The sequence below is a fragment of the Alosa alosa genome, chromosome 10, assembly GCF_017589495.1.
Source record: "Alosa alosa isolate M-15738 ecotype Scorff River chromosome 10, AALO_Geno_1.1, whole genome shotgun sequence".
NCBI lineage: Eukaryota > Metazoa > Chordata > Actinopteri > Clupeiformes > Clupeidae > Alosa > Alosa alosa.
The window spans coordinates 35,363,789-35,388,788 of record NC_063198.1 but is presented as its reverse complement, the minus strand read 5'-3'; the positions used below and the strand labels follow the sequence as shown (position 1 = coordinate 35,388,788).

Here is a 25,000-nt window from a genome sequence, read left to right as displayed (position 1 = left end):
ATACCAGCCTGTGTTGGCACTAAGGCTGGCATTGATCACACACACTGTTTATCAATAAAGCCTGTGTTGGCGCCTGTTAGCTGGTATTGATCACACAATAATAACAATAATATCAATATCATCACACACACAGCCTGTGCTACGTTTCTGTTAGCTGGTATTGATCACACACACACACAATAATATCATCAATATCATCATCAATAATATCAATAACACACACACACACAGCCTGTGTTGGTGCTGTTGGTCGGTATTGATCACACACACACAATAATATCATCATCACTGTGCCCGTGTTGGTGCTGTTAGCTGGTATTAATCAATATCAATATCATCAATATCATCAATATCAATAGCCCAGTTGGTGCTGCTGTTAGCTGGTATTGATCACTACCACACAATAATAATAGCCTGTAAGTTGGCGCTGTTAGCTGGTATTGATCACAAACACACACACAGCCTGTGTTACGCTGTTAGTTGGTATTGATCACACACACACACATTTAATAATCAATATCGTCAATACAAAGCCTGTGTTGGCGCTTCGTTAGCTGGCATTGATCGCGAATAATAATACAGCCTGTGCTGGCGCCGTTAGCCGGTGTATTGATCACAATAATAACAATAACAATAATAAATACGTCAGAATATCATCATCATCATCATCATCATCACAGCCTGTGTTACGCTTTCTTGTTAGCTGGTATTGATCACAATATCATCATCATTATCATCATTTCTTCATTGACACACAAAGCCCGTGTTGGTGCTGTTATCTGGTACTGATCACACACACACACACACACACACAATAATAATAGCCTCGTGTTGGCGCTGTTAGCTGGTATTAATCACACACACACACACACACAGCCTGTGTTGGTGCTGTTATCTGGTATTGATCACACATCATTATCATCATCATCAACAGCCTGTGCTGGCTGTTAGCTGGTATTAACACAATAATAATATCAATAATAATAGCCTGGTGGAAGTTGCGCTGCTGTTAGCTGGTATTGATCGTTAATACCAACACACACAATAATAATACACACACACACACACACACAGCCTGTGTTGGCACTGTTAGCTGGTATTGATCACACGACACACACACACAGCTTCCGTGTTGGCGCTGTTAGCTGGTATTGATCACACACAATACCACACACACACACACACACAGCCTGTAAGGCGCGTTAGCTTTCGGTGCATTGATCAATAATAATAATAATAATAATAATAATATCATCATCATCAATAATAACACACACAATATCATCATCATCACAGCCTGTGTTGGTGCTGTTATCTGGTATTGATCACACACTAATAATAATACTGTCAACAATAACACAGCCCGTGTTGGCTTTGTTAGCTGGTATTAATCACACACACACAATATCGACACACACAGCCTGTGTTGGTGCTGTTAGGCTGGTATTGATCACACACACACACAATATCAATATCATCATCACAGCCTGTAAGTTGGTACCGTTAGCTGGTATTGATCATTATCAATAACACACAGCCTGTGTTGGCGCCGCTTGTTAGTTGTTGATCACACACACACAATAATAATACCAATACCACAGCCCAGGCTGGCTTGTTAGCTGGTATTGATCGCACACACACACAGCCTGTGTTGGCGCTGTTAGCTGGTATTGATCACACACACACACACACACACACACACACAGCCTGTGTTGCGCGTTAGCTGGTATTGATCACAATACAATAATAATACACAGCCCAGAAGTTGGCACTGTTAGCTGGTATTGATCACTACCACACACACACAGCCCGTTACGCTGTTAGTTGAAAGTATTGATCACTAATACTACTATCATTATTGAAGACACACACAGCCTGTGCTGGCGCTGTTAGCTGGTATTGATCACACACACAATATCATCATCACGGCCACAGCCCAGCCTGTAAAGTTGGTGCTTGTTAGCTGGTATTGATCACACACACACCAATAATACCGTCATCGTCACACACACACAGCCCGGTGTTGGCGCTGTTAGCTGGTATTGATCACAATAATAATAATGGTCAATACAGCCTGTGTTGGTGCAGTTATCTGGTATTGATCACAATAATAATAATATCAATAATACTGTGCCTGTGTTAGCGCCAGCATTGGTATTAATCACATCATCAATAATATCACACAATACACAGCCCAAAGTTGGAAGTTAGCCGGCCGGTATTGATCACACTATACACAATCAATACGCCGTCAAACACAATCATCAGAGCCTGTGCTGGCTTTCTGTTATCTGGTATTGACTGCTAATAATATCATCATCAATATCAGCCTGTGTTGGCTTTCGTTAGTTGGTATTGATCACACACAATAATATCATCGAATACACACACATCAATAATAGCCCAGTTTGGTGCTGTTAGCTGGTATTGATCACAATAATAATACACACACACAATAATACACACACACAGCCTGTAAGTTGGTTTTCGTTAGCTGGTATTGATCTTGATCACACAGCCTGTGTTACGCCAATGGTATCATCAATACACAAATAATAATACACAGCCTGTGTTGGTGCTGCGTTATCTGGTATTGATCACACACACACACAATAATCATCATTTCATCAATAGCCTGTGTTGGCGTTAAGCTGGTATTGATCACACACACACACACAATCGTATCACACACACAATACCAGCCAGCCTGTGTTGGTGCATCTCGTTATTGATCTGGTATTGATCAACAATAATAACAATAACAGCCTGTGCGTTTCTGTTAGCTTGTATTGAGCATCAATATTAATAGCCCGTGTTGGCGCTGTTAGCTGGTATTGATCAATAATACACAATAATAACGTTCAGCCTGTTGGTGCTTGTTAGCTGGTATTGATCAATAATATCACACAGGCCCGTAAGTTGGTGCTGTTATCATTGATCACACACACACATGCCTGTGTTGGCAGCTTTCGTTAGCTGGTATTGATCACACACAATAACACACAGCCTGTGCTGGCGCTGTTAGCTGGTATTAATCACCACACACACAATACAAGCCTGTGCGGTGTCACTATTCGGTATTGATCACACACACGTCACACCACAGCCTGTGTTGGCGCTGTTAGCTGGCAGGCATTAATACACACACATTACACACAGCCCGGTGTTGGTGCTGTTAGCTGGTATTGACCATTACCAATAATAATGGTCCAATACAATAATAACAGCCTGTCAGTTGGCACTGTTAGCTGGCATTGATCACATAAATAATACTGTGCCTGTGCTACGCTATTGGTGGCATTGATCACACACACAATACCGGTCACATCATCATCATTATCAACACAGCCTGTGCTGGCGCTGCTATCTGGTATTGATCACAACACACACACACACAATATCAATCAATAATAATATCATGGTATCATTAATCATCAATAACAGCCTGGTGTTGGTGCTGTTATCTGGTATTGATCACAAATACGTCATAATACAACGGCCACACACAGCCTGTGCTGGCACCTGTTAGCTGGTATTAATCACAATAATAATACGGCCACTGCACACACAGCCTGTGTTGGTGCTGTTAGTTGGTATTGATCACAATAATAATAATACCAATAACACACAGCCCCAAGCTGGCCGCAGCATGGCTGAGTATTAATCACACACACACACACAAAGCCTGTGCTGGCGCCATAGTTGGTATTGATCACACAATACACAATACACACACACACACACAGCCTGTGCTACGCCAGTGGTATTGATCGCACACAGCCCCTGTGTTGGTGCTGTTAGCTGGTATTGATCACAATAATAATAATATCAATTTTCGCCGGATAACACAGCCCAGTTGGCACTGTTAGCTGGTATTGATCACACATACACACACACACACACAGCCCGTGCTGGCGCCGTTAGCTGGTATTGATCACACACATAATAACAGCCTGTGCTGGCGCTTGTTAGTTGGTATTGATCACACACACATATCATTATCATCAATAACACACAGCCAGTAAGTTGGCGCTTGTTAGTTGGTATTGATCACACACACACACACACACACACACACACAGCCTGTAAAGGCGCTTGTTAGCTGGTATTGATCAATAATAATAATACCGTCAATACTAATACAGCTCAGTTGGTGCTGTTATCTGGCATTGATCACACACAATATATCATCAACAATAGCCCGTGCTGGCGCTGTTAGCTGGTATTGAATCACAATAATAATATCATCATCACAGCCTGTGTTTTGGTAAAGCTGTTAGCTGGTATTAATCACACACACACAATAATACAGCCTGTTTGGTGCACACAGCCTGTGTTGCTGATCAGAAGCTGGTATTGATCAATAATATCACAAACACAATGTTTCATATCTGTGCTGGCGCTGCTGTTAGCTGGTATTGAATCACATTCATCATCAATATCATCAACAGCCTGTGCTGGCGCTGTTTTTTTGTTAGCTGGTATTGATCACACAATAACAATAACATCATCATTTTATCAGCCCGCCTGTGTTGGCGCTTGGCTAGCTGGTATTGATCACACAATAATACACAATAATATCAATAATATCATCATCATCCTGTGTTGGCGTTGTTATTGGTATTGATCACAATAATAATAATAATAACACTGTCATCATCAGCCTGTAAGCCCGTGCTGGTGCTGTTATCTGGTATTGATCAATAATAAAATGTCATCATTGCAGTGCCTGTGTTGGCGCTTGTTAGCTGGTATTGATCACACACAATAATTCATATCAATATATCGGCAGCCCGTGTTGGAAGCTGTTATCTGGTATTGATCAATAATACAATAATAATATCATCATCAATAACACACAGCCAGTGTTGGCGCTTGTTAGCTGGTATTGATCGCATTGTCACACACAGCCCGTGCTGGCGCTGTTAGCTGGTATTGATCACAATACTAATAATAATAATAATATCAACAATAATAGCCCGTGTTGGCGCTGTTAGCTGGTATTGATCACAATACTATCATCATCATTGTCATCACCACTGCAGCCTGTGTTGGTGCTGTTATCTGGGTATTGATCGATCACAATAATAATAATAACAGCCTGTGCTGGCACCGTTAGCTGGTATTGATCACACACACACACAGCCTGTGTTGGCGCTAGTTAGCTGGGTATTGATCACACACAATATCAATAATAATAATAATACAGCCTGTGTTGGCATTAAGGTTAGGCTGGTGCATTGATCACTAATAATAATAATATCATCATCAATACTACACAGCCTGTGCTGGCGCTTGTTAGCTGGTATTGATCACACACACACACACATAATACACACAATAATAACCAGCCTTGTGCTGGCGCTGTTAGCTGGTATTGATCACACACAATAACACAATAATAATACACACAGCCCGTGCTGGTGCTGTTATCTGGTATTGATCACAATAACACACATATTTCACAATAATACAGCCCGTGCTGGCGCTGTTAGCTGGTATTGATCATAATAATATATCATCAATACTATCACAATACGCCTGTGTTGGCGCTTGTTAGCTGGTATTAATCACTAATATTTCGTCAATAATACTGCAGCCCGTGTTGGTGCTTGCTATCTGGTATTGATCACACACACACAATAACAGCCTGTGTTGGCGCTTGTTAGCTGGTATTAATCACACACACAATATCATCAATACCAATAATAGCTGTGCCCGTGTTGGTGCTGTTAGCTGGTATTGATCACACACACACAGCAGCCTGTAAGGGCGCTTAAGAAGCTGGTATTGATCACACACACATAATATTGCATCAATAATAACAACACACACAGCTCCGTGCTTTCGGTGCCAGAAGCTAGCACCGATCACACACACAATAATAACAATAATAATAATAGCACACACACACACACATCAATATTCACAATAATACAGCCCAGTTGGTGGTGTTATCTGTTATTGATCACACAATACAATACGCCAGCCTGTGCTGGCGCTGTTAGCTGGCATTAATCACACACACACACACACACACACACAGCCCAAGTTGGTAAAGCAGAAGGGTATTGATCATATACACACACACACACACATCACAAAGCCTGTGTTGGCGCTGTTAGTTGGTATTGATCATTATTACACACACAGCCTCCAGTGCTGGCGCTTTTATTATTTGGTATTGATCAATACCGTCAATACATAACACACACAATCACACACACAGCCCGTGTTGGCGCTTAAGTTAGCTGGTATTGATTGATCGCACACAATAATACGTAGCCTGTGTTGGCGCTGTTAGCTGGTATTGATCAATACACAATACAATACACACAATAATAACAGCCTGTGCTGGCGCTGTTAGCTTTCGGTATTGATCACACACACAATATCATCATCATCATCACACATACAGCCCCTGTGTTGGTGCTGTTATCTGGCATTGATCAATAACACAATAACAACACAGCCCGTGTTGGCACTCCGCTAGCTGGTATTGATCGATGACAATAATAACAATAATAGTTACTCGTGCTGGCGTTAGTTAGTTGGTATTGATCACAATAATATGGTCATCAATATCATCAATACACAGCCTGTGTTGGCGCTGTTAGCTGGTATTGATCACACAATACAATATCAATAATCATACCACAGCCTGTAAGTTGGCGCTGTTAGCTGGTATTGATCATACCAATAATCAATAATCATAATACGTCATCATTAACAGCCCGTGTTGGCGCCGGCGGCTGGTTATTGATCACACATCAATAATAATAATCATCATTTTTCACACGACACACAGCCTGTGTTGGTGCTGTTATCTGGTATTGATCACACACACACACAGCCTGTGGTTGGCGCCGTTAGCTGGTATTAATCACACACAATACAATACAATCAATAACACACAGCCCAAGTTGGTGCTGTTAGCTGGTATTGATCACACACACAACAATATCATCAATAAATACACAATACACACAGCCTGTAAAGTTGGCGCTTGTTAGCTGGTATTGATCACACACACACACACAGCCTGTGTTTGCGCTGTTAGCTGGTATTGATCACACACACACAGCCTGTGTTGGCGCTGTTAGCTGGTATTGATCTGAGTTCTAATGGAGCAGATGAGGAGAGGATGATCAATAGATCCAAAGAGCTGTTTGGCGTTTGAAGGGATAAACCACTAACCCATCCTGAGGTCAGGGACAAACCACTAACCCATCCTGAGGCAGGGAAAAACCACACTGAGGTCGGTTTTAGGGGGACAAACCACACTGAGGTTGGTTTTAGGGGGACAAACCATGCTGAGGTTGGTTTTAGGGGGACAGAGGGACAAACCACGCTGAGGTTGGTTTTAGGTGGACAGAGGGACAAACCACGCTGAGGTTGGTTTTAGGTGGACAGAGGGACAAACCACGCTGAGGTTGGTTTTAGGGGTACAAACCACGCTGAGGTTGGTTTTAGGGGTACAAACCACGCTGAGGTTGGTTTTAGGTGGACAGAGGGACAAACCACGCCGAGGTTGGTTTTAGGGCAAAACCACGCCTGAGGTTGGTTTAGGGGACAGAGGACAAACCACGCTTGAGGTTGGTTTTAGGGGACAAACCACGCCTGAGGTTGGTTTTAGGGGACAGAGGACAAACCACGCCGAGGTTGGTTTTAGGGGTACAGAGAGGACAAACCACGCCTGAGGTTGGTTTTAGGGGGACAAACCACGCTTGAGGTTGGTTTTAGGGGGACAGAGGACAAACCACGCTTGAGGTTGGTTTTTAGGGGGTACAGAGGGACAAACCACGCTGAGGTTGGTTTTAGGGGTACAAACCACGCTGAGGTTGGTTTTAGGGGGACAAACCACGCTGAGGTTGGTTTTAGAGGGACAAACCACGCTGAGGTTGGTTTTAGGTGGACAGAGGGACAAACCACGCTGAGGTTGGTTTTAGGGGGACAAACCACGCTGAGGTTGGTTTTAGTCTTTCTCTCCTTCTCTCCCTCTCTTTCTTTACTTCTCTCTCTCTCCCCCCCTCTCTCTCTCTTCTCTCTGGGCCTGTGACACCTGATGCCAGTTTCCCAGAATCCTCGGGTTTCTCTGTGTGAGGTCGTAGGGTCACCCACTTCTGCTTGGTTGTAAACTTCCTGTGGAGCACAGCAGACTCTGCCAAGTCGCCATGCCATCCGTGTGTCTCCATAAATACAACATCCTCTCTCTCTCCTCTCTCTATCCTTCTCTCTCTATCCTTCTCTCTCTCTCTCTCTCTCTCTCTCTCTCTCTCTCTGTGGTTTCCTGACCCAGGGGGTAATCCCAGATTAGAGAGGAGAGGTGAAGAGACAGAGGGAGAGAGAGAGACAGAGGGAGAGAGTTTTAAAATACTGGTTTATTGAATGAGTTTTCAAGTCTTCACCTCCCTTGGCATAGTGAAGTAGCCGAAACTGCTAAGTGTGTGTGTGTGTGTGTGTGTGTGTGTGTGTGTGTGAGTGTGTGTGTGTCAGGGATGGTAATAATGACACATCTCTCCCTCACACTCACTCACAGCTGATACACACACATGCTTGCCTGTGCTGAAAGATTTCATACACACACACACACACACACACACACCAACCTGAATACACATTGACATCATCATAATCTCACACACTTACACACACACACACACCGGCTTGCCTGTGTGGAGAGGCTTCATGTGTCTTATAAATACCCCAGCAGTGCACGGCTTACACTATACTGGCTGCCAGGACAAAGAGGAAGCTTCAGTAGCACTGGGGTGTGTGTGTGGTGTGTGTGTGTGTGTGTGTGTGTGGCGTGTGTGGTGTGTGTGTGTGGTGTGTGTGGTGTGTGGTGTGTGTGTGTGGCGTGTGGTGTGTGTGTGTGTGGTATGTGTGTGTGTGTGTGTGTGTGTGGTATGTGTGTGTGTGGTGTGTGTGTGTGTGTGGTATGTGTGTGTGTGTGTGTGGTATGTGTGTGTGTGTTTGTGTGTGTGTGTGTGTGTGCAAGATCTATATTTAGTTAATCACATATTTAATCATAGGCTATTGCAATCTAATACTATTGTTCGCTGTGTTTATTTTATATTGCCATCATGCTATATCAACATAAAATGTGGAACATGGAAATAGATCAAATAAGATAATAATAATAAAACACTTTAGCATTCTAAATTCTATTCCTAAAAGTATATTTTATTCAAAATTTGTGAACTTTGAACTGAAGTTGTGAACAAGCTATAACTATGAAGTATAACCTTGAATTTTCCCTGGGGATCAATAAAGTATCTATCTATCTATCTATCTATCTATTTTATGAAGTGCTGAAAAAAACCCATCTGAAATGACCACCATTCTAACTTTCACTCACCTGGTTAGAATACCTTGTTTGCAGATAGGCCTACATTTCATTCCGTTTTTAATGGCAAACTAAACACAGCGCCAAAACAACTACCAGTGGACAGAAAAAGCATTACATGTGTACTGTTCTCACCAAAGAGAATGAATGGGGGAAATTAGGGAGGTTCTAGTTTTACGTTGTTGTTACGACTCGTGTGTGTGTGTGTGTGTGTGTGTTACGACCCGTGTGTGTGTGTGTGTTGTTACGACCCGGCTCTAAGCCACAACATAAAGAGGGAGCCGGGATAACAGAGATAACTTTAATCAATAAAGTATTTATTTAAAATAACCAAAAGCAATAAATAACCATTACCAAAAGATGTCTAGGAGAAAGTAAAAGCATGTATGCAAGTGTGTGTGTATGCTAGTGTGTATAAGTAAGTATAAGTATATATACTCTTTTGATCTCTGCATTTATCCCAATCCGTGAATTAGTGAAACACACTCAGCACACAGTGTACACACAGTGAGGTGAAGCACACACTAATCCCAGCGCAGTGAGCTGCCTGCTACAACGGCGCTCGGGGAGCAGTTAGGGGTTAGGTGCCTTGCTCAAAGCTCAAAGTAGGCACTTCAGCCGTGCCTACTGGTCGGGGTTCGAACCGGCAACCCTCCGGTTACAAGTCCGAAGTGCTAACCAGTAGGCCATGGCTGCCCCATGTTCATGTGGGTGGGTGTGTGTGTGTGTATGCTAGTGTGTTCATATGTGTGTGTGTATATACAAGTGTTCATGTGGGTGTGGGTGTGTATGCTAGTGTGTTCATGTGTGTGTGTGTATGCTAGTGTATTCATGTGTGTGTGTGTGTATGCAAGTGTTCATGTGTGTGTGTGTGTGTATGCTAGTGTGTTCATGTGTGTGTGTGTGTGTGTGTGTGTGTGTATGCAAGTTTTCATGCGGATGTGTGTGTGTATGCTAGTGTGTTCATGTGTGTGTGTGTATGCTAGTGTGTTCATGTGTGTGTGTGTGTGTGTGTGTGCCAAAGTCAGTATGATGTTCCAAGCTAGAAAGAAGGTACCAGTGGAAGAGCGCTAACCCAAAGGTGCAACAGAAAAGTGCCCAAATCAAGAGAGAGACCAACCCCTTAAATACCCACACACCTTTACCAACCCCTTAAATACCCCTTTACCAACCCCTTAAATACCCACACACCTTTACAAACCCCTTAAATACCCACACACCTTTACCAGCCCCTTAAATACCCACACACCTTTACCAACCCCTTAAATACCCACACACCTTTACCAGCCCCTTAAATACCCACACACCTTTACCAGGTGTGTGTGATTAGCTAATTGGGCTAAATGCAATGGCCATGCCAGGCCTGAAGGGGGCACAGGGGGTTGTAACAGGTGTCATACTCCTGTGCGGGCCCGATGCTATATACCACGGACATGTTTTGGAGGCCTCCCAAAATGAGGTCATGGGCTGTACTTTGGGGACCACTGATGTAAAACAATGCTCACTATCAAAAGTCAAAAGTCAAAAGAGTTCAAAGTCACATGGAATTCGAGGGCGTAGACAGTGTGTTCCGAACAATCTTGCCTGTGTTGTAATTTATTTTCTAGACTACAAACTGCATCTCCACTGTGTTAAGCCATATAAAAATAAATAAAACTAGCGTCTGAGGTCGTTACCACGCTACTTGACCAATAAAAGAGTTAAGCTGCTGAAAAGTTACTTGATTCAAGAAATACTGACGTTACCGCCAAGCTACTGAGAATTATAGCTATAGCAACGCTAGTGCCCAACACTGTTAATTAATATCATTGAAGCAGTTTGAATATTAATTTAGTTGAAGGGGTTTGAATATTAGTAAGGTCAAGTTAGGGTCAACTGTGTCATTTATTATATGCTGTTGGCTGTTAGCACACTCTCTCACGTTATCAGATTATAGCATGCTGCTTTCTGGGCATATAACATGTACTTTCTAATCTCTGCTAATGAAACAGTCATGTTCATGTCATGTGTGTGTGTGTGTGTGTGTGTGTGTGTGTGTGTGTGTGTGTGTGTGTGTTGCTTTGTGCTAATGAAACATTCTTCATGTTGTGTGTGTGTGTGTGTTCGTGCACGCATGTCTGTGAATGTACAAGAGCTTTCTTTGACTCTGCTTGTAGGACGTCCAACACTAATAACTCAGAAGCACATGTAAAAACACATATATCCATTTGAACACACACACACACTCACACAGACACACACGCACACAGACACCTACCTATTTGAACACACACACACACGCCTATTTTAACACACACACAAATTTGAGTATAACACACACAGTTGTGCACTCACCCGCCGAGACACACACACGCACAGATGTGCACTTACCCGCCGAGACAGACACACACACACACACACGCACAGATGTGCACTTACCCGCCGAGACAGACACACACACACACACGCACAGATGTGCACTTACCCGCCGAGACAGACACACACACACACACGCGCTGGATGTGCACTTACCTGCCGAGACAGACACACACGCACACACAGATGTTGCAGATTTACCACCTGCCGAGACAGACACACACACACACACGCACAGATGTGCACTGCTGGTATGAATCTGCTGTGGTGAATCTGCTGTTATGAATCTGCTGTGGTGAATCTGCAGTAGTGCTGTTATGAATCTGCAGTTATGAATTTGCAGTTATGAATCTGCTGTTATGAATCTGCTGTGGTGAATCTGCAGTTATGAATCTGCTGTTATGAATCTGTTGTTATGAATCTGCAGTAGTGCTGTTATGAATCTGCTGTTATGAATCTGCAGTAGTGCTGTTATGATCGCTTCCTGTTACAGTTTTTGTAGGTATTTGTCTGTCAAATAAGAAACATTTATTCAAAATTATTCATCACAATAATCCACAAAAATGTGTGTGTGTGTGTGTGTGTGCCTGTGTGTGTGTTTGTGTGTGTGTGTGTGTGTGTGTGTTTGTGTGTGTGCAGAGCTACACTCCACTGGAACCAGCCACCATTTCTCGTACTTGTTGAACACGACGGCGTTCCGCATCCTGAGGATGGACGAGGACTATGACCGCATGTATGTGGGCAGCAAGGACTACTTCCTGTCACTGGACCTCCGCGACATCAACCGCGAGCCCCGCATCGTAAGTGAATGTGTGTGTGTGTGTGTGTGTGTGTGTGTGTGTGAGAGAGAAAGGACTATGACCGCATGTATGTGGGCAGCAAGGACTACTTCCTGTCACTGGACCTCCACGACATCAACCACGAGCCCCGCATAGTAAGTGAATGTGTGTGTGTGTGTGTGTGTCCGCGTGCGTGAGTTAGTGAAAGTTGTTGTGTGTGTGTGTGTTTGCGTGCGTGAGTTAGTGAAAGTTGTGTGTGTGTGTGCGTGCGTGTGTGTGTGCCATTAGTGTGTGTGTGTGTGTGTGTGTGTGTGTGTGTGTGTGTGTGTGTGTGTGCGCGTGTGTGTGTGTTTGTGCCGTTAGTGAAAGTTGTTGTCTGTGTGTGTGTGTGTGTGTGTGTGCATGCGTGCGTGCATGTGTGTGGGCCGTTAGTGAAAGCTGTTGTGTGTGTGTGCGTGCGTGCGTGTGTGAGTTAGTGAAAGCTGTTGTGTGTGTGTGTGCGTGCGTGCGTGAGTTAGTGAAAGTTGCTATCTGTGTGTGTAGATAGATAGATAGATAGATAGATAGATAGATAGATAGATAGATACTTTATTGATCCCCAGGGGAAATTTAAGGTCTCATTAGCATACAGACAACACACACACATTCACTAACAGCAGAAAAAGTAATTAAAAGTATATACTATAAAAACACAACTAAGAAATAAGGACAGTAGAAGATAAAGAATATACTAAATATACTAAAATACAAATTATACTAACTAACACTTAATCTAAATCAATTCTAAAAACAGTATCCACATAGTGGTGATTAATCAATGTAGAGGCGCTTGCAATGACTGAGGTAGGAACTGAGCCTGTGATTCTCTGTGCATTGTAAGGTAAGGTAAGGTGCTTTGTGTGAGTGAGTGTCATGGTGATAGTGCAATGGTAATAGTGGTCATGGTGATAGTGCAAATGAGTAAGTCCAACAGTGCAATAATAAAGTCTATATACAGGGTGCGATTTGTAGGGGGGGATGGGGGGGGGATTTCCCCCCTCTGGTCTTGATATCCTCCCCTCTGCTAAATTATTTTCGTCGCCGGGGGGGGGGGGGGGGGGGGGGACAACATTTATCCCCCTCTGCTACTTCATATAAGTAAAGCGCTGCAACGTGAGAACAGTCTAGTAGGCTAGCCTACATAATAATCTGACATCAGAAACGCACCGTCACCGTCAGCACTCATGCAGCTGACACAGTGGCTGCATGATAACTTAATTTGGCCTTGATCGTGCAGGACATTTCAGAATGTCGACTGTGTAATCCATCATAAATGGCTAGTTTCAATGGAAAAGTTAGCTGGACAAATGAAAGAAAACGAGAAGGATTCAGTGAAGCATATAGTCATATTTTAGAACCTTCAAAATTAGAAAACTGATGCAACTGAGATGGAGGACAACTGCACGTAGAGTAGAACGTAGGCCTATTGTCCGAAGGAACTTAAATTAAATGAGGAGATATTTGCTGAATCTACCAAAAGTGTTACAGAAATTGCTTGGCATCGCTTATTCCAGCGGTCCCCAGCCACCTTTAAACTGGCAGATAAAGTCACTGTATTTAAAGCCAAGCTTGGTTTGTGGGGACGACGAAAGTGGACCGGGTGTATTTGATATGTTCCAAACAGTAGTGGGGTTTTGGGAGAGACTGAGGCAGGGCCCTTCTCTCGCAGCTGGTGCTGTGATCACCTTGTTGCGCTTTCAAATGAGTTTGAGCGTTAGGCTACTTCCCATCCTCCAAAGATCCACGGCAAACCAATTAGTGGGTCCGCAACCCATTTGTCAATATCCAGAATAGTCCTAACTTGTCAGCGCAGGGGAGGAAGAGCAGTTGATCGAAATTGCAAATGACGGTGGTCTTAAGAGTGTGTATAAGGAAACCTCTCTGGCGGGTTTTGGATCAAAACCAAAGCAGAATATCCCGAGATAGCCGTAAAAGCGCTGAAAACGTTGCTACCATTTCCCCACGTATCTATGCGCGAGACCGGGTTTTCTGCAATGACTGCAACTAAGACCAAATTGCGAATCGACTGAACATTTCAAACACACTGAGGGTGTCACTGTCTTCCATCACCCCCAGATGGAACCTTCTTGTTGCAGGGAAACAAGCACAAGGCTCCCACTGATTATATTCGTAATGCACGTTTAGTTCCCATGTTTTGTTCCCATATTGTGTTAAGCATGTTCACACTTGATAGATGTAGCTTCAAGTTGTTCAATTTTCATAGTTGATAGGCCTATTGTTAAATTTTTACTTCTTCAAGTTCACGTTTTTCACATTTTTAAGAGTTCGTTACCTTCACTGTTCATACATAACTGGAGCTAGTTCTTTTCAAGTAATGCGCATGCACAACACATATGGAACATGGAAACCCCGAATCAACCCCCCCCCCCCCCCCCCCGAAAAAAAAAAAATGGGAATCATACCGGTCCATGGCACATGAAAGGTTGGGGACCCCTGGCTTATTCAATGGCTCTCTACCGAAACACCTGTAGTTTGCGGAGGACGAACGAGAAAGCACTCGTTTGATAAATCAGCCAGTAGGTTAGGCTTAGTAGACAAATAACTTTCAGAAATAATCTGTACTGCAAAAATGAATGTTGGTGGGTATTTAAACTATCTAGCGGGTGTTTTAACAACTGCAAGAAATAGAAGCTTCATGGTCTTTATGTTCTAATTTGTAAATTATTTTCATAAAACAAGTTGCCCTATAACTTTACTCTCCAAACTCTTTACTGCACTGTAGCCAATTAACTGACAGTATGATAGGCTATTTATTTTATGTAGGCTACAATAAACACATTTATTTTTTCAACTTTTGCAATATTACGCACTTGGCTACTGAGCATAAATTAGCAGCAGAGAGAATGCACATTAGCCTCACGCAGCGTGGCGCGCAAATGTGCTATTTGTTTACCAACTAACACTGTTAGCAAATTCACTAACTTAAGACTTCAGTGCCATCATATACGTTTTTTTACACAACAAATACAGAAAGGACGTGCGTGTGTGTGTGCGTGCGTGTGGTGTGTGTGTGTGTGTGCGTCGTCGCGTGCGTCGTCGCGTCATGTAATGCGCGTCGCGTGTGTGTGTGTGCCCTTAGTGAAAGCTGTTGTGTGTCCCCAGATCCACTGGCCAGTGTCCCAGCAGAGGAAGACGGAGTGTGTCCTCAGCGGGAAGGACGTCAATGTGAGTCTCACCTGCCTGTCTGTGTGTGCGTGCGTGTGTGTGTGTGTGTGTGTGTTAGTGTGTGTATATGTGCTTTAGTGTGTGTGTGTGTGTGTGTATGTGTGTGTGTGTATGTGCTTCAGTGTGTGTGTGTGTGTGTATATGTGTATGTTAGTGTGTACATGTGCTTTAGTGTGTGTATGTGTGTATGAGGTGTGTGTGTGTGTGTGTGTGTGTGTGTGTGTGTGTGTCTGTGTGTGTGTGTGTCTGTGTGTGTGTGTGTGTGTTGTGTGTGTGTGTGTGTGTGTGTGTGTGTGTGAGGTGTGTGTGTGTGTTTGAGTGTTCTGCTTGCGTGCTGTGTTCAGGGTGAGTGCGGGAACTTCATCCGATTGATAGAACCGTGGAACCGGACGCACCTCTACATCTGTGGAACCGGAGCCTACAATCCCGTCTGCACCTACGTCAACAGAGGCCGTAAACCAGAGGTATATACACACAAACACACACACACACTAAACACACACAATCCCATCTGCACCTACGTCAACAGAGGCCACAAACCAGAGGTATATAAACACACACACACACACACACACACAACAACACACACACACACACACACACACACACACACACACACACTAAACACACACAATCCCGTCTGCACCTACGTCAACAGAGGCCGTAAACCAGAGGTATTCCTTACACATACACACTAAACACACACACTAAAAACACACACTAAACACACACACAAAACACACACACTAAACACACACACTAAATACACACGTTGATAGAATAGTGTTAGAAATAAGTATAAGTATACTCGGTAACACTTTACTTGACGGGTGAGTTCATAACACATTCATAGCAGCTGTCATAAACTGCACATAAAGCATTCATGACTGTTTCATGAGATATGACTCAACATTCATACCAAACCTTTCATGAATGTGGAAGACAGAACAACGACAACTTGTCAAAATAAAAGTCCAACAATCGCAAAGCAGCATTGCCGTTTTTGGTCCAGACCTCTTACCTGATCGTGTCACATCTGAGTCAATGGGTTACTCCAGTGCCAAAAAGACAGGACATGGTCAAGCAAATAATTTTTGTTTCATAAAAATGTATTTGTTTTACGATGTAACCTTTGAAGATGATTTCTCATCTTTTGCTACTGGGAAATGTCCAACCGTTCCAGGTTACACAAATACAGGTCAGCTGAATGTAGGCTAGTTTACCTCCCAGTGTTAAACTCAGTGATTACGAATACTTCACAACTCGTATAGTAAAGGGACAATCTATGTAGACTTCATAAGATATTCATGAAATATTTTCAAAGGCTGGAGAAAAAAACGACAATGCTGCTTTGCGATTGTTGGACTTTTATTTTGACAAGTTTGTGAGAAACTGAACTTTATCGTTCTCACTACTTCTTTCGCGTTGCCCTGCAAGCGCAGACACGAGAGAAAGAGACTCATTTGTTCGCATTATTTCAAACATTTGAATATAATGTTTTGTGTTGGTGTTAAGTGTTGTTGCATGTTCTGTGGGCTTTGTGTTATACAAGAGATGTACAGGGGGTTTTATTGTTGGTGTCGGTGTTTGCCGCGGTTTGCAGTTTCATTGCTTTAAGCAAACCAAACCAATTGTTTACTTGCCGATTTAGGCTCATTCATTCATTCACTCATTACAACATCATTACCAACTTCATTCTTGTCAATAACAATTACATAGTGTGGTACCCAATAGCTTGTCGTCCATTTGCCATGTTATATCGTCTGTATAGTGCCCATATTCTGGTTAACGCATACATCTACTCACAGCACTTCCTGACGCTCCGACCTCTGTCACTGTCCCATTCTTGAGCCCGCGCTCTCTTGCTTAGACAGGTTATTTTAAACATTCTGCAGGGGTATTATTATTATTATTACTTTTCTGTTGTTTTCTATATCATTGTTATGTTGATTTATGCTATGTATTATTGAGCCATATTTTGATGTTTCCTTAGTTCAATGGTGTGCCTCAATTATTCCCATACGGGCCATTTGAGAGTAATAGCTGGGGCTATTTAAGGGGGTAGCTCAGTTCCCAAAGGGTGCGTAGTGAAGGACTCTCCTGTGGTGAGGCAGAGTAAGTGAACTGATACTTTGGACTGTGCATTATTTGTGCTATTTTTGTTTGTTTTTGGTAGGGAACAGTATTTTGTTGATTAGTGTTGCTATTTTTGAATATGGTGAAAAATAAATAATTGGAATGAACAGAAGCTACATCCAACCTCTCCTGCAAGTGCCTTTTTCTCCATTTCCACCTAACTCACAATCCAACACGTGGGTTGACCGCCCGGTCGCTCACATTTGTTCTGTCTTCAACATTTATGAAAGGTTTGGTATGAATGTTGAGTCATGTCTCATGAAACAGTCATGAATGCTTTATGTGCAGTTTATCACAGCTGCTATGAATGTGTTATGAACTCGCCTGTCAAGTAAAGTGTTACCATATACTCATTTGATCCCGTGAGGGAAATTTGGTCCCTGCATTTATCCCTAAACGTGGATTAGTGAAACACACTCAGCACACGGTGAGTTGAAGCACACACTAATCCTGACGCAGTGAGCTGCCTACTACAGCGGTGCTTGGGGAGCAGTGAGGGGTTAGGTGCCTTGCTCAAGGGCACTTCAGCCGCTTCCTACTGGTCAGGGTTCGAACCGGCAACCCTCCGGCTAGAAGCCAAGGCTGCCCAATAAATAAATAAAACTGCCCTTGTATCGCATTGCAATAGTTATACTTTGTTCCCTGAAGTTGGTAGTAGGCGGATAAGCTATGGCAGCAGCAGACTGATATTACTAGGCTACTACTAGGTATCCTGATTGGAGTACGCTTCTGTGTACCTTTCGGCGCAGTACTACTAACTGGAGAAAGTATAATTCCGCCGCTGCGAAGAAACTAGTCCCTCAAAATGTAATGCGATCATTGAAATGCACAGATAGAATAATGTTAGAAATAAAACTATCAACACAGACATTTACGTCGATAAACTGGCGTTATAATTTATTTGCCTCGGGTATACTGTAGAGTGGGTAAGCGCTAGCCTAGCACCTGCGAACTCTGCAACTAGAAGGACTGGATGAAACGTGTTGAAAACGGTCTCCACTGATAAATATCACACTTGCTAACTTGGAAATGAGGTCCTATGTCCAAAATCCTGAACCACCCCTTTAAGTCTAGATTTAAAACTGGGTACTTGGGGCCTTTTTGAGGTCATCCAAAAGTTGGTTCCAGAGCTGAGCCGCATAGCAGCTAAAAGTAGCTTCACCAGTTCTAACAGCAGGTTTTACTAACAGGTTTTTCACCTGGGACCTATATATATACTCTTTTGATCCCGTGAGGAAATATGGTCTCTGCATTTATCCCAATCCGTGAATTAGTGAAACACACTCAGCACACAGTGAACACACAATGAGGTGAAGCACACACTAATCCCGGCGCAGTAAGCTGCCTGCTACAACAGCGGCGCTCGGGGAGCAGTGAAGGGTTAGGTGCCTTGCTCAAGGGCACTTCAGACATTCCTACTGGTCGGGGTTCGAACCGGCAACCCTCCGGTTACAAGTCCGAAGCGCTAAACAGTAGGCCATGGCTGCTAAGCAGCAGTGCTTTAAAGTCAATTCTGTGACCTACTGGAAGCCAGTGCAGGAACTTAAGAATTGGAGTAATGTGGTCAGTTCTTTTAGTTTTTGTTAGAATCCTAGCTGCTGCATTTTGTATCACCTGAAGCTGTTTAATAGTCTTTTTAGGAAGGCCTGTGAAAAGCCCATTGCAGTAATCAACCCTGCTGGAGATAAATGCATGAATGAGCTTTTCTAAGTCATGTTTTCACATCAGCCCTCTGAGTTTGGCAATATGTTTGAGGTGGTAAAAAGTCTTTCCTCCTTTTTACCAAATATAATTACTTCAGTTTTTTTCTTTGTTCAGCTGAAGAACATTTTGAGACATCCAGGTGTTGATTTGTTCTATACACTGACACAGAGATTCAAGGGGACCATAGTCGTTTGGTGACAGAGCTAAGTATATTTGTGTGCCATTGTATAGCTATGATATGAAATCAAATAGTGCCAGTCTGGGAGGAGTGCAGTGGTGCCCATATGCCCATATGCCTTTATGAGAGTGCAGTGGTGCCCATATGCCTTTATGAGAGCGCTTACTGTACGTAACTGGGTGCAGAACAGCCATATATATATCACTTTGTGAGCAGCAGTAGTGAGCAGCAGTAGTGACGTGTGTGTGAGCAGCAGTAGTGAGCAGCAGTAGTGACGTGTGTGTGGGCAGCAGTAGTGACGTGACGTGAGGTGGGTGCAGGCGGCTGAAGGAGCCAGTGGAGTCAATAAACAGCAACGTGTGTGTGTGTGTGTGTGCCCGTGTGCCCTCTTCAGCAGGGTAACGCGTGTGTGTGTGCCCTCTTCCTCTTCAGCAGGTGTATATATCTCTCTCCTCCTCCTCTCTGCTCCTCTCTCCTCTCCTCCCTCTCCTCTTCTCCTCTATATCCTCTATCTTTTCTCCTCTCTCTATGCTCTTCTCCTCTTCTCCCCTCTTCCTCCTCTCTACTCTTCTCCTCCTTCCTCTCCTCTATCTCCCTCTCTCTCCTTCCTCTCTCTCCTCCTCTCCTATCCTCTCCTCTCTTCTCCTCTCTACTCTTCTCCTCTCCTCTCTTCTCCTCTCCTCTCCTCTCCTCTCTTCTACTCTTCTTGGTCCAGTCATCCCCTTGCGTTGGTTTTATCGTATCACCTCCAGCTGTTGCTACCTCTCCTGCACCAGAGCTCCTCATATGACAGACACCTCTGCTTGTGTGTGTGTGTGTGTGTGTGTGTGTGTGTGTGTGTGTGTGTGTGTGCGCGTGTGCGTGTCTACTTGATCTCTAGAGCATTGGGCACCTGCTGCAGCCTCAGATGCGAGGGAGGAGGAGCAGTCGGGCAGCTGAGACCAATGACATGTTTGACCAATCAGCACTGGAGGTGGGAGAGTGGGCGGGGCGTATTTGACTAATCAGCACTGGAGGTGGGAGAGTGGGAGGGGCATGTTTGACCAATCAGCACTACAGCTTGGGGAGTGGGAGGGGCATGTTTGACCAATATGCACTACAGCCTGGGGAGTGGGAGGGGCATGTTTGACCAATATGCACTACAGCCTGGGGAGTGGGAGGGGCATGTTTAACATGCAACCACAGCCTGGGAGATGTTGCCTGATATGCTACAGCCTGGGGGGGTGGGAGGGGCATGTTTGACCAATATGCACTACAGCCTGGGGAGTGGGAGGGGCATGTTTGACCAATCAGCACTACAGCCTGGGGAGTGGGAGGGGCATGTTTGACCAATCAGCACTACAGCCTGGGGAGTGGGAGGGGCATGTTTGACCAATCAGCACTACAGCCTGGGGAGTGGGAGGGGCATGTTTGTGACAATCAAGCCTGGGGAGTGGGAGGAGGGGCATGTTTGACAATCAACACTACAACCTAGGAATTGGGAGCTTTAGGACTCATCTCTGCAACTCTTTTGTCCATCCGTCTCTTTTCTGTCTGTGTGTTATTGTGTGTGTGATGTGTGTGTTGTGTGTGTGTGTGTGTGTGTGTGTGTGTGTGTGTGTGTGTGTTGTGTGTGGTAATGCGTGCTGGAGTAAGCGTGAGCATGTGTGTGTGTGTGTTATTATTATTGTGTGTGTGTGTGTGTGTGTGTGTGTGTGTGTGTGTGTGTCTCTCGCGTCGTAGTATTATTGAACATTGACAATGCGTGTGTAGCATAATATTATTATTATTATTATTATTATTATTATTGATAGCGTGTGTATTAATGTGTGTGTGGCTATTATTATTATTGTGTGTCTGCGTGTGTTATTAATATTAGTAATGCGATAATGTGCTTATATTATTATTATTATTATTGTGTGTGTGTGTGTGTGTGTCGCGTGTGTAATGTGTAATATGTGTGTGTGTGTGTGTGTGTGTGTGTTTGTATATAATGGCTGTGTAGTAATAATAGTAACTGTGTGTATTATTATTATTAATGTGTGTGTGTGTTTGCTTATAATAATGTCTACGTGTGTGTGTGGCTATTAGCCATGTGTGTATAATGTGTGTGTGTGTGTGTAATGTGTGTGTGTATGTCTAACGTGTGTGTGTGTGTGTGTGTGTGTAATGCGTGTGTGTGTGTATTATTAATGTGTAAGCTTATTATTATTGTGTGTAGTAATAGTATTTGTATAAAATTGTGTGGCAAAACTATTATTAATAAGCTGATGTGCTATGTATTATTAGTAATGTGTTATTGATAGCGTTATTGATATTTATTATTATTATTGTGTGTGTGTTTGTATATTGTGTCTGCATGCGTATTTGACATTTATTGATGACCGTGTGCTTATGCGTGTCTACAAGTCTGCGTGTGTGTGTGTATGCTAGTATTATTATTATTGTCTGCATTTGTGGTATTGGTTTGCGGTTTCGCGGCTGTGTTTTTTTCAGCATTTTCCGTTCCACATACTGTGATGATGATGATATTATTGATATTATTATTGTGTGTGGTATGTTATATTTTGCTCATTGTCATGGCTCATTACTATAATGCTTAATTTCTGGATCAATGCATCAAACCCTCCACCTCCTCTCATACACTCATACACTCCAACTCAAACCCTCCACCCTCTCTTAGAAAACTCATACTTAGAAAACTCATACACTCAAACAACCTCACTCATATGTTTCAACTCTCTCTACTTCTAAGAGAACTTATACACTTTGAATGTTCTCAACTCATTTTTCTCTACCTACTGAACCCATACCAGCAATAATGCTCCAAATCATGTTAATCTAACTTATATACTCATATGAATCTAACTCATATGAATCTAACTCATACTAATCTAACTCATATTAATCCAACTCATAACTTATATTAATCTAACTCATAATACTGTAATAATTGTCTGTGTGTTTGTGTGTCTGTGTGTGTGTGTTCATCTGTCCAGGAGTATATTTTTCACCTGGAGCCTGGCAAGGAGGATTCTGGGAAAGGGAAGTGCTCCTATGACCCCAAGCTGAATAGCGTGTCTGCTTTGATTAGTGAGTACCACCTTGTGAGTGTGTGTGTGTGTGTGTGTGTGTGTGTGTGAAGTATTATTGTGCGTGATTAACTTTATGTCTGCTTTGATTAGTGAGTACCAAAGCTGACCGGTGTGTGTGTCTGTTATTATTATTATTATTATTATTATTGGTATTGGTATTATTGTGTGCTTTGAATGAGTATGTCTGCGCTTTTGATTAGTAAGAGCACCACCTTGTGGTAATGATGTGTCTTAACGTGTACTCTGACTAAAATAAGTATTATTGTGTGTGTTGTTCCCTGTCAGGCGGCCAGCTCTATCTTGGCAGATTATTATTATGTATGGCGATGACTATTGTGTGTGTGTGTGTGTGTGTGTGTGTGTTGAACACGACTTCTATGCATGTATGTATATATGACAGTGTATCATCATTATTATTGTGTATCAAAGTCTGCTTTATTGTCCATTCTTCATGCCAAGATAACCTGAGACAATTACGTTTCTCACTATCCACGGTGAGACAAGACATATTTTACCAATGAAGTCCACAGACAAACATAACATTCAAGTAAACAATAAAAAGTATGGCAAGCCGATTGAGCATTTATTCTGATGTCTTGATATCAGGCATAAGTGTCATGTAAGCCATTTTTGTCAACTAATGGTTAACTAGTGAGCCATTTTTGTGTGAAGCGGTTAACTAGTGAGGAGACAAAATATGCACACTAGTTAACTAGTGGGAGCCAAAAGGCCATTTTAGCTTCACTAGTTAACTGTCTACAAGTGTCTACAAACAGTGTCTTGTGCGCATAGTTAACTTCAACAAGCTGTTTCACTGCCACACATGCAAACTAGTGAGACTTAAATTGTTCACTAGTTAACTAGTGGACAGCAGGTCAACTTGTTTGTGAACTTTTTTTGAGATAATAAACTAGCTTCAACTTTAGTGAACCAAAATATGCCACTGGTTAACTAGTAGGGCCCACAACACCCTCACTAGTAAACTAATTGGGTATTTTTGGCCTTTTACATGGTAACAAGTATGACCATTACGGCATCTCACTAGTTAACTGGTGGGGCTGAAATGGCCTTCACTAATAGTTAACTGGTGGGCATTTTGGGGCACTAGTAAAACTAGTGACACTTTACACCTCACTAGTTAACTAGTGGGAATGGAAATTGCCATCACCCGTTCACTGGTGGGTGTTTTTGAGGTACACACTAGTAAACTAGTGACACTTTTTAACCTCACTAGTTAACTAGTGGTATTTGTGTCTTCACTAGTTAAATAGTGGACAGTTCTGCCTTCACTAGTTTACATGTAAGTGTCACGCAAGCCACTAGTTTACTAGCTAGAGTACCTTTGGCCCATGTTAACTTGTGTGCCACATGCAAATGTTGTGGGTGGGATTTTGTGAAATTCTGCATTGTGATTGGTTATCATGTTCTATTTGGACATAGGGGCAATAGAAAGCCTCAATTTCCAGAATTCTTAGCCTCCCTGGTGAATTCTGTATAATGGTTGACTAGTGTGGTTGGTCTTGAACTAGTTTACTAGTATACATTTATGACCTCACTGGTTAACTGGTTTGGACAAGGGATCGCATCAAACTAGGGATTAACTTCATTGAGGCCTGCTTTCACCATCACTATGGCTAGCTAGTAAGCCATTTTATGGTTCACTAGTTAACTAGTGACATTGACCTACTCCAACTAGTTAACTAGTGAGGAGTTTTTGCCTTCACTGTAAACATGCGCACATTTTGGCTGTCACTAGTTGGCTGGTGAAGCCCAAAACCTTCAACTAGCCCCATTTGGAATGCGTTTTGGCTACTAGTTAACTTAGTGGACATTTCTGGCTCTCACTGGGTTAAACTAGTGGGCACAAACTTATGTCACTAGTTAACTGGTTGACAAAAAAATGTGCATGTTGGCCTGATATGGAATATCAGATAAATGCTCAGCTGGCTGGCCAAATACATAAAAGTTAACAGTGGGACTTTTGACATTCAGTAGTCATCGATGACATTTTTGTACCTTACTAGTTGTTGGTAAAATATAGAAAGTCTTTTAAACTAGTTAACTAGTGCGCACATTTCAGTGTCCGCTAGTTAACTAGTGAACATGCTGAGCATTACTAGTTAACTAGTAGATATGAAACATATGAACTGGTTAAACTGGAGAGAATTGGAGCGCTTACTAGTTAACTAGTGAGCATTTT

General features: G+C 42.9%; 1 protein-coding gene across 3 annotated transcripts in view; it reads left to right on the top strand.

The window, feature by feature from the left end:
* The window catches only part of LOC125302471 (semaphorin-3F-like), a 120,051-nt gene that overhangs the window by 39,540 nt on the left and 55,511 nt on the right, over positions 1–25,000 (top strand). Inside the window, exons 3-7 of one of the 3 annotated variants that reach the window (XM_048255662.1) lie at positions 12,344–12,504; positions 15,646–15,708; positions 16,053–16,172; positions 20,607–20,699; positions 22,705–22,798. In XM_048255662.1, coding sequence (XP_048111619.1) covers positions 12,344–12,504; positions 15,646–15,708; positions 16,053–16,172; positions 20,607–20,699; positions 22,705–22,798 — 531 coding nt within the window. Of the gene's footprint in view, positions 1–12,343; positions 12,505–15,645; positions 15,709–16,052; positions 16,173–16,348; positions 16,383–20,606; positions 20,700–22,704; positions 22,799–25,000 lie in introns of those variants that run through there. The other 2 variants (XM_048255663.1, XM_048255664.1) reach the window with 2 other exon arrangements.